The 11084-nt window shown below is 39.3% G+C and overlaps 1 protein-coding gene across 2 annotated transcripts; it reads right to left on the bottom strand.

Annotated features, from left to right (window-relative positions):
* Nucleotides 1-128: 128 nt before the first annotated feature.
* On the bottom strand, nucleotides 129-10301 carry LOC121199541 (deleted in malignant brain tumors 1 protein-like). 2 transcript variants are annotated; one of them, XM_041064322.1, is made up of 17 exons: nucleotides 10151-10301; nucleotides 8994-9071; nucleotides 8615-8641; nucleotides 8164-8475; nucleotides 6521-6814; nucleotides 6085-6399; nucleotides 5594-5884; nucleotides 4890-5204; nucleotides 4329-4628; nucleotides 3819-4127; nucleotides 3190-3504; nucleotides 2560-2868; nucleotides 2158-2448; nucleotides 1697-2032; nucleotides 1491-1598; nucleotides 1120-1204; nucleotides 129-935 (listed from the first exon to the last, which is right to left on the bottom strand). In XM_041064322.1, exons 2-17 carry the CDS (start codon nucleotides 9043-9045, stop codon nucleotides 782-784), a joined length of 3813 nt encoding a protein of 1270 aa, XP_040920256.1. In that variant the 5' UTR covers nucleotides 9046-9071; nucleotides 10151-10301; the 3' UTR covers nucleotides 129-781. The 2 variants fall into 2 exon arrangements, with proteins under 2 accessions (XP_040920256.1, XP_040920255.1); XM_041064321.1 differs by lacking the exon at nucleotides 10151-10301 and adding an exon at nucleotides 9262-9413.
* Nucleotides 10302-11084: the final 783 nt, after the last annotated feature.

Consider the following 11084-nt stretch of genomic DNA (forward strand, 5'->3'; position numbering starts at 1 on the left):
TTTTCTCTATTACATAGGCCTTTTTTGTTGAAGGCCTTTTTTTCACTCACTGTTACACTATCATGGCTTATTGGGACACTTGAATAAAACCATTGTGAATGTTAATAGTAACAACTCGTTAAATGAAGTGTTGCAAGAACTATAAATTTATTGATCAGCACTCAGATGCAACAAAAAAAAAAGCAAATTATCATGCAGTACAAAGACAATATAAAGCAAAAGCTAATGTGCCATCCATGATCAGTACATTCTAACAGGTCAGTGAACCTTGCAGAATCTCCCAGAAAATAAAAATAAAAATTACTACAGGAATATGTATAAATGTTGCAGAGAATCTTTAATAAAGTGAAACGTACGGCATCGTATATGTTATTTAAAATTACATTTTCAATTTAAAAGAAAAATTTCTAAAGCTTATTAAGTAAATAATACAGCATCAATTTGAGTTGGTAGATTTCTGAATTATTTGTTTACCCAAAAGAGTTATAAAAACACAATTAACATGAGTCTTAAATGTTCCTATGGTCTAGCTTAAAGAGCAATATAACACCAGCTGATCTGGTTTGGTTCACTGAATTCACTGCTTCGATGAATTAGTATACCCCAGCGGGTGCCAGTACACCACAACATCACTACAGGGTGAGCTTACGGGTGCCCCAGAAATGAAACATTCAACCAGAGAGAGCAGAGAAACTTTTTAGCCTGGTGTTGCATTTCTCTTCAATTTTTTTTCATTTTGTGAAACCACGTGACGCAGGTTATTCTTTGAGTCATTTAGTTTTCACGAGAGAACGAGTGGTTCAAGCTCATAACACACTTTGCCAGGCAGATCTTCAGAGACGCTCTCAACAGGGCCATCAAACTCGTCATCCATAGTCTTGTATTCTGGGCTACGGCTGTGTCCAACACTCTCATTCACTTTGGCATTGTGGTCCCTGAGATAAAGAGGGTGACAATTATTATATATATATATATATATATATATATATATATATATATATATATATATATATATATATATATATATATATACACACACACACGACAAATTGAATATTGCCTTATATGTTGTTAGATCTAAAATAAAATATATATGTTGTGGTGCGCCTTTTTTCTTACATTCCACTGAGTGCTCCATTGCCTTTGTCTTCCAAATCTTGTTTTATTGGTCCTCCAAACCTGTTAACAAACTGAACCACGGTATCTGAAAAGTATAAAAAAAAGTCATGACATAAGAAGTCCTTCTTTTAACAGTTTTGAGATGAATGAAATACAGAATTCATTATTTTTTTTTTTTTTTTTTTGCCACTTAAGTGTAGCATTGGTGATTATCTGAGGGTTTGTCAGAACAACCAGCACTAATCACTTCACACAATAATTCTTTTCCATTGCTGGTGCAGCTTGAAACCATATAGACAACTTATGTGACATTAATACAAAACCGGCACAAAAGGTAATTTTGTAACATAAAAAGTGTGTCTGTCACTTACTGGAAACACGCCATCTTCTTCTCCAGACCAGGAAGCCTATAAGCAGCACGAGCAGCAACACCACTAGACCAGCCACAGTTCCTGAGATAACTGAAGATGACGAGGTCCCTGTAGGGATCGAAATATCATTTAGTGGAATCAGCAAGGAGAAAACTAGCTAAAATCACTGTGGAAATGCAAATAAATTCATCTTCTTTGGGTCTTACCGACTACAGTGACTTGGATGGACTTTGAGGGAACAGAGCTGAAGGACATTGAGGAGATGTTAACAGCATAGACACAGGTATAGTCTCCTTGGTGTTTAAAGTCTATTGCAGGGAATTCAAAGTAAGCTAGGTAGAAGATATGGTGGCCAAATGCTTCCTTAATTTCAGTGGTGTTCATTTTAGAGTTCATCAGATGGAAGACTCCTCCAGGATATTTGGAATAAATAGAGCAAGTGATGGAGAAGCTGCTTCCCTGGTTGACCGATATTTGGTCCGGGGTGAAGATCACCATTGCATGAGGAGACGTCAGCGAGATGATGGGCTTCTCGAGGTGCACTGAAGTGTAAAGACACATTTGTCATGTACACCTCATATACATCATAAAACCTGTTTGCAGTCTTGCGCAGTCAAACTTCCAACATTTATGTTCAACTGGACAGAGAAAGGACAAAATTACTGACCTTTAACAGACAGGTCAGCAGGATCTCCTTGAGGATAATAGATGACTTGACTGGTCAATTTCTTTTGATATTCACAGAAGTATGACCCCTTGTGGCTGAAGTCCACTGCAGGGAAGGGAAAGGTTACAGAGTCGTGTTCAGAGAATTTTTCCAATTTAAATCCTTGGGTCGTTTTCAGGACGAATGTCCCGCCCGAGAGTTCTGTTTCTACAGAGCAGGTGATTTCAACTCTGTCACCCCAGTTTACCTCTGAACCAGGACTCAAAGAGATTTGAGGTTTCGATAGAGCACCTGAAATTGATAATAAATTGTAATTAGTTTGTTGTGTCATATCAACAAACAGATTAATTACCTCCAGTTGGAAGGTAATGACTTCAGTCATAGATTCATAGTGAGCCTTACCTAAACAGATGACACCAGCATCTTCGCCGTGCCCGCAGTTATTCTCTCCAAACCCGGGATGCGAACAGTGTGTGAGAGCAGACTCTTGGCCCGTACAACCCACATTATCCAACCATATTGGACCAGTGCCTCTACCAAAGTGGGCACTTGCAGGAGCAGAAACTGCATGACCACAACCAAGCTGTCTACACACCACATCGGCATTGCTTAGTTCCCAATCATCATCGCACACAGTTCCCCACTGGCCTTTATAGAGAACCTCCACCCTACCAGAGCATTTAGCTGTGCCGCCAACCAAACGAAGCTGTGCTGCATACAAAAATACAAAAATTAAGTCAGTATAAATGCAAAGGACAGTCCCTGAGACATGCATTTACAAACAATTCTACAAATAATTTAATTTATTAAATTTTTTTAATTTTAATTACTTTATTGATCCCTTCTGGGGAAATTACTCTCTGCATTTTACCCACACCAAGTGAACGAAACACACACACAAGCATGCACATGCACTAGAGACGCTGGGGCAGGGGGCTGCCCAATGAGGCGCCCGGAGAGCTGTGGTGGATCGGTGCCTTGCTCAGGGGCACCACAGCCATGGTCGCAGAGGCAAGAAAGAATGTTTTTTACCTGCACAGATTGCTCCAGCATCACGTTCATGGCCACATGTTGCTGCTCTGAAACCTTTGAGTGAACACTGCTGAAGAGATGTCACGTTGTCAAAACATGAATCATTAGCCTCCACTACTGATCCTGTGCCCTGACCAAAATGGGCGCCGCCGGGAGCGTTCACAGCACGTCCACACTCCAGCAGCTGACACACTGCCTCAGCTTTACTCAGGGTCCAGTCTGCGTCACACACTGTTTGCCACACCTCACCGTGACGGACCTCTACTCTGCCAGAGCAGTCGTCCTTACCATTAGCCAACCGGACTTCCAAACTTCCTGTGAAGTCAAGTAAACTACAGTGATTATAAAATAGTCAAAGATATGGTAGATAAAAATCATAAATTGTCACACTCTAGAACTGTCATTTGCAGTTCGTTTAATTAATCAAATCATTGCTATAACAAGGCTTTAAGCATCAGTCATTTTTTTGGTGATAAACTGATGGATTATGAATTTAGTGATGAAGCTACAGGGGATAACGAATGCCACATTGAGATCACTCAAAGAACGACATGCATGATTTTTTTCATCATGTCATTATTGATCCTCAAACTGTTCTAGGAGTTATTTTTGTGAATGCTTTCTCTTACCTGCACAAACAACACCAGCAACTGAGGTGATGTTGCAAGTTTTGTCTGTATATGATCTTTGTGGGCACTGAGTCAGTGTAGACTGCATTCCATTGCATTCGATTTGATCGATCCAGGTCTGTCCTGTGCCGTGCCCATACTCAACCATGGTGGTAATCTTATCAGCCTTCCCGCAATTCAGCTGCCTGCACACCACTGTGGCATCACTCATATCCCAGGATTCACCACACACAGTCCTCCACTGGCCTTTGTCGTAAAACTCCACTTTTCCGGCACAGTGGTTGGATCCATTGGTCAATTTCACATTGCCTGGAAATGTTGATATATGTGAAGATATGTGAAGGCTGGCACTAAAATAGAGTACAAAATACTGAAATTGTGCTTATTTTCCAACTGAAACATGGGTTGTATCCGAAATATGTACAGTAGCTGTTATATTTTATTATATTTAAAATTTACTTGCACAGCAAATGAGGCGGATTCAAATTTCAGTTCAACTTCAAGTCTTACCTGAACATTGAACAGCTGCCTCCTCAACATGAATCTGGCCGGTCCTTTCATATGGTATGAGTGAGCACTGAGTAAGAGAGCTCTCTCTACCGGTGCAGCTGACCTTATACCCTCTCAGATTGCTGCCTTGACCAAATGACCTTGTGACCTTGACAGGATCTCCACAGTTCATCTCTCTGCACACCACTGCAGCTTCATGCATTCCCCAGTTAACATTATATGCTGGCGACCAATGGCCTTCATGGTAGACCTCCACCCTGCCTGAGCACTGATCAGTCCCATTGATCACTCTAATGGTTGCTGCAGCGCAAAATAGAGTATCAAGAATTAGTTATTTGATGTTTGGACACAGGCTGTATGTGATATTCTGACTGATATAATTTTGCAGAAATAACTGTGATATAGCAGTTTAATTCTTGGAAATAATCAGCAAAATATTCACCTGAGGGAATAAGATGTTACATAAAAGTGTAAGCATAAATGCTACCTTATCAAATGAAGTAAGTAGCATGCTAACAAAGAGGAGTGAACTACACAGCAGAGTAATAACCGAGATGATACCTGAACACACCACACCAGCATCTTCACCATGACCACAGTTATTTTCTCCAAAGGAGGGATGTTGGCAGTGCACAAGGGAAGTCTCATTCCCAGAACATCTGACATCGTCCAGCCAGATGTCTCCTTGGCCTTGACCAAAGAAGGCACTAGATTTGGCTGTTTGAGCTGTTCCACAGTCCATGGTTCTGCACACAACCTGAGCATCTTTGATGTCCCACTCGTCATCGCACACTGTTCCCCACTGGCCATTATGCAGAATCTCCACTCTGCCAGAGCAGCGGTCAGTGCCATTGACAAGCCGTAGTGGTGGATTACCTGAGGACAGGTCCACTCATGTTAGAGATTTTTACAACCTAAACTCAAAAAATTAAACGTGACATTTTTTATTGACTATCAGGTAAAAAGACAGCTGTAGTTAAAAATAATTGTAACCATGTGGTATCGTTACCACTAACACTGGCATCCCAACCCTATTCACTTTGCTTTAACTTTTAAGTTGAGCTGAACTGTCATAAATGAATTGTAATGTAAAACCAATGCTATATATTTTCAATACTTAGCTGCAGATTAGTACACATTTTCAGCCTTATATAGAAATTCAGAAACTAATCTTTTCAGATCCTTAATTTTTTTTTTTTTTTTTTTTTTTTGGCTACTCTTGATATTCTGCCTGCTTTAGTTTATCCCTATTTTTTGTGTCTTACCTGTACATGAAAGAGAAACAGTATTGCATGCCCCTGTGTATTCCTGAAGTTCACACTGGCTGATGGAGCTCACATTGCCAGAGCATGTACTTCTAAACGCTCTCAGTCCACTTTCACCAAAATTTAAGTTTTCGTGGGGATTTTTTGGATTTCCACAGGCGAGTTCCTTACACACCAATGAAGCCTCTTTTTGGCCCCAATTATTATTACAAATCACACCCCATTGGTTATTGTGGAAGACCTCCAGTCTGCCAGAACATCGGTCAGTCCCATTGATCAATCTGACTGTCTCTGGAAGATAAGCAGTAAAAAAAGAGGCTTTGTATTTTAAAATATTCAAGAATAAAATGATGATGATGATTAGAATATATATATATAGTATAATAATATTTCAGCAATGACATACTTTACTTGCATGGGAAAACCAATTAGCATTTTTACCGAATAACGAAATATTACATTTGTAAATAACAGAGAAGAGCATGTGTTACCTGAGCATTCAACACCAGCGTCTTCATTGTGGTCACAGTCATGTTCTCCAAAACCTCTGTGAGGGCATTCACCAAGTGACTTCTCTTCACCAGTACACTCAATATCATCCAACCAAACCTGGCCCTGACCTCTGCCGTAGAAAGCCCTGTACTTGACTGAGAGAGCATTCCCACAGTTCATCTCCCGGCATGCGACAGCTGCTTCCTGTATCCCCCATCTGTCATCACAAACTGTTCCCCACTGTCCATCATGGTGGATTTCCACTCGACCAGAGCACCGATTAGTCCCATTCACCAAGCGAATTGGTTTACTGTCTGTTAGAGTGAAAAGAAAAAGTCAAGGGCGTGCTTATTGAGAGGCTTCTCAAATAATATAACCATGTACATTTAACCACAAAATTACAGATGTAGTAATCTGAACACGTGGATCACTTACTTGTACAGTAAACAGTAGCATCAACACAGGTTTCCTTGAAATCTTGGAGTGTGCACTGTGAAACAGAAGTCTCATTTCCAGAACAAGACGTTTTGATTCCAGGTAGTTCAGGGGCCTCTCCAAAATATAGAGCTGTAGTCTGAACAATAGGAGCACCACAGCTAATCTCTTGACACACCACATCGGCTTCTTCTTTGCCCCAGTCACTGCTACATGATCGTTTCCAGTGGCCATCATGATAGATTTCCACTCTGCCGTTACACCGATTGCTTCCATTGACCAGCCGCACATGCTCTGCAAATAATGTGGTCAGAGATAGAAATAAAATCAACTAATATGGTTTACAATAAGATTAGCTTGCACGCTAATACGGTAGCAGAAAGTTCAGAGTGAGATTACTTTAACAACCTCGAAGCTACCTTACAGTCACTTTAAGGACAAAAAAGACGGGTGGGGATGTTAAGGAATAAGTTCGACATTTTGGAAAATACAGAGTTTTATGAGAAGGTTGATGACACTCTTATTTCTGTCTGATAAATATAAGGCTGCAGCCAGCAGCCAGTTAGCTTAGCTTACCTTAAAGAGTGGAAGCAGGGTGGAACAGCTAGCCTGTCTCTTTTCCAGCAGACAGTATCCACCTACCAGCACCACTAAACTCACTAATTAACACATTTCTCTTGGTTTAATCTGTCCAAAAAAAAAAAGTCTAAAAAAACAAATAAACAAACAAAAGCAATTCACAATTATATTTCAGCTAGGTTTTCTTTTTTCTGAATAGTTGCTGAGCAAACAGTATAAACTGTAGGAAGTTAAGAGCAGCTATGTTACACATAGCTTAGCATAAAGGGGCAGCATCTCTTCCCAGACTTTATGGAAGCACAATTGCAAATGTATCTTGTTCCTGCTCAGGGACTACAGATGAAAATTAGCTGATAGCTAACTCTGGTATGGCTGAAAGCTATGCACTGTCCCTGTTAAATAAAATAAATGACAAAAAAACAATATACAGCCCACCCATCATAGTAGATCACTCCTTTAAATACTCCTAAAAATCTATCATAGCAAATAAGCACAAATAAGCACATAAGTTGAAACAAGAAGAATGAAGGTAACATGAGGAGGAAGCACGCGACTGCATGATGACTTTGGATCAAACACACAGACACCTGAACACGGTCATCTGGTAGCTGCTATGTTTTTCTGCAATCTTTGCCTCATGCCCTTTGCACTTTACATTTGCAGCAGATGGCCATGTGCTGACCTTGTTGTTGTGCTTTTGCTACAAGATCATTGCCATCACAGGAAGCAATCATCAAGCAGACAACAAACTGAACTGACAGTACAATCGCTATTGGGGCAATACAAGAATATGATTAGTTGCTAAGATAAATGCTGTGTAAGCTGCTTTTCTCCACAGCTGTATTATTTCACAATCTTACTTGACAGTTCCACATTTCATGGCAACTTCTTGATGAGGAACAAAATTTTTTGTTGCTTGATTTCGTAAGTTATCTGTGTGTGTAACTGATGTTAGTCTGACATTTCAAGAACATTCATATACCACTCTCGATGTACCTGTTGAACATACAGTAAGGCCTCAGCCAGCAGTAAAAGTGGGTCAAGCAAACATTTGTCAGTCTTACCTGAACAGATAACCCCAGCATCTTCACCGTGGCCACAGTTATGATCCCCAAATTGTTTGTGTGAGCACTTGAGGATGGAAGTTTCGTGACCAGTACATTGCACATCGTCCAACCAAATGTTATCCTTTCCCTGTCCAAAGAAGGCACCTTTCTTGGCTTCGAGAGCTGTGCCACAGTTTGACTCGCGACACACCACGTCAGCATTGGCAATGGTCCAGTGATCATCACACACTGTTCCCCAGCTGTCACTGTAGTGGACCTCCACTCTACCAGAGCAACGTGAAGTCCCCATCAGCCTAACTTTCTCACATTCTGGAAATTAAAAAATGAAAGTATATAACTGCAGGCTGCGTCACCATAAACTTGATAACAAAAAGTCCCTTTTTATTTTATAAGGGTGTAGACTTTAAAAAATGCATGTTTTCAGGAATGAAACATAAAACTTACTGACCTGTAAGCAGTGGTAGACTCAGTAGACCTACAGCAGAAATGTACAAGAAAATGACAGTCATTAACATTTGAAGCAATATTATCCAGTAAATAGACAGCAGTCAGTGCTGTAACCTGCCAAATTTATTAGGATAAGCCCCTCACAATTGTCCAGTATCAACTGTGCCACACTGATCAGAGAAAGAACAATGGGGGGGGGGGGGGCTTTATCAATAAAATACTGCATGTGAAGATATATTTCTTTTGACACAAATGTTCAGACTCTCACTTCACTTCATCTCTCTTTTGATTTTGAAGGAATGAAACCAAACAACTTTGACCACACTGAAGAAATTAAAAAAAGAAGATGAAGAAGTCAAATTGACAAAATAGAAACTCACCTATTGACAAATAAAGAACAAAGTGTACTTTTTCAGCAGATATGAAGATCATATTGTGTCTTCAGAGTAAGTCAAATGCTGTCATGGGACAATAAAATAGAAAAAGAAGTATTGTTATTCTTCATTAACAAACGGTAAAATTTTCTGATGTATTGCCTCATCTGTCTTTAGCAGACCAGAAAAAAAGGGGAAAAAAAGCTGGTTTTTGGAAACCATTAAGCCTTTTTTTTTTTTTTTCCACCAAAAGGTGACTAAGCAGTCCTCTTACCTTTAAAATTCAACACGTCTGGGAAGCTATTGAAATGAGCTCACAACTGAAAATAAATCATATTTGACATTTCCAAAGAATAGAAGTGGCATGTACTGTTCCAGAAATTGAATAAAAGGGACTGCCTGGACTTGGACTGCAAACTGGATGCATGTTGACATTCTGATCAATCATTAAAGACTGAGGATAAGATTAGATTTCATTTTGTTTTACACAATATCTAGATTTCTATTTGAAAAAGACATTATATTCATCAGGAAAACACACCCACAATTAACATAATAATTGCAAGCAGTTATTTACAACGGCAACAGTGATTTAAGGACAAGGTAAAGGATTGGCTGTAGAAAAATAAAAGGGAAATGCAGATCAAAAGGAGAGTTGTTATGAGCCGACCACCGTCTCCTAAAGCTAAACCCAGCAGATATCCCCTCCCACCTCTGCTTACCATTCACAACAGTCCTTTTTATGTTGAATTTGTACATAGCCCAGCCATTTCCCCCCTTTTCTGAATTCACTAAAGTGGTATAAAATATCCTAAATACAATATATATAAGTATACTTTTACATATAACACACATTTAAATATACTTTTACATTATAAATATGAGCTTTGCTTTGCAGTAGACTGAAAATGATCTGACATTGGCATTCTTTGGTATTATTATGCATTTTTAAAAACATGCATATAAAATGTCATTCTGATTAAAGTGATCATTTGTCTTGACAAGACATAGATTATGCTGCAAAAAATGTCTGGGTCATTTTTGTCTGTTGTAAATCCATAAAACCATATTGAACAAGATCCTATCCTATTGGTTAGGTTCACAAAACTTCAGGCTGAAGAAGAATTATTTACCCAAAACAGTGAAATGTATAATTTTCTTACCTTACAAAGTGATTTGATGCAGGTTTTTTTGCTCATCAGAATAACAGAATAATTACAGTCTGAGGCAACACAAATGCTTCCACAAATGATTGACTGACCATACCTAACTGTCTGAGATGAGGAATGATGCGCACTTCCCCTTGCGAAACTCTGAGCAACGGTAATTTTTGTATTTATCCAGTTCCTGTTTGGGATCTCAAACTATTACCCACCCTACACTGTCTTCCAGTTAACCACCAGAATTTGCTTGTATCATTACTGTACCTTCGGAACCACAATTGACTCTGCAAGTAGATCTCTGACCATTCTCAAAGTGTCTTAAAAGAAAGTGTGGGGCAATCAGATGCAAAATCAAAAATATCAAGCAATGTGTTCATGTTTTATCAGAACATATTTGCATAAATGGCATCAGTTTCACCTGTTAACAACTGTTTGCCAGGTGATCTAATAATAACTGGGTTGTTACTGGGATAACTACAATGTATTATAGTGTGGTACTCATAATTGGGGGCCGTGTACTGCACTGTTTTGTGCATACTTACCATACTTATTGTGTTATGGGTATTGCATTTACAAGACATGTTGCCTTTTTAACATCTGGCTAGAGACAACTTTTTGGGTAACTGACTTTTTTTTTCTTCTGTTGATCAATAAGCATCATCCATGTCAGTAAATGAATTCAATCAAAAGGGCTGTGTACTTGAGAAGTGGATTAAATCTGATTTAATCTGAAATGTTGTGTTTTTTGTTCCTTTCCTCAGTCTCTGTATGTGGTTATTCACCTCAGCCAATTTCCTGGACTCACTGTTCTTTTGACTTCTTGTTCACAAGAGAATACTGTTAGATTGTAGCCTGTGTGATGTTGCCTAACTGACTTGTCTACTCAGCATTTTGAGTTGTGTGATTTAGCCATCCGTTTGCTCACCTAATGAAT

This window comes from Toxotes jaculatrix, chromosome 19, assembly GCF_017976425.1.
Source record: "Toxotes jaculatrix isolate fToxJac2 chromosome 19, fToxJac2.pri, whole genome shotgun sequence".
Classification (NCBI taxonomy): domain Eukaryota; kingdom Metazoa; phylum Chordata; class Actinopteri; family Toxotidae; genus Toxotes; species Toxotes jaculatrix.

Bases quoted from the DNA above. Each gene is read 5' to 3' on its own strand.
- LOC121199541 (XM_041064322.1), bottom strand. From the start codon at position 9,045: ATGATCTTCATATCTGCTGAAAAAGTACACTTTGTTCTTTATTTGTCA. The intron at 3,505-3,818 runs GTAAGAGAAAGC...TTGACTTCACAG, and splicing joins TGCTGGTGTTGTTTGTGCAG to GAAGTTTGGAAGTCCGGTTG. The intron at 2,449-2,559 runs GTAAGGCTCACT...TATCAATTTCAG, and splicing joins TGCTGGTGTCATCTGTTTAG to GTGCTCTATCGAAACCTCAA.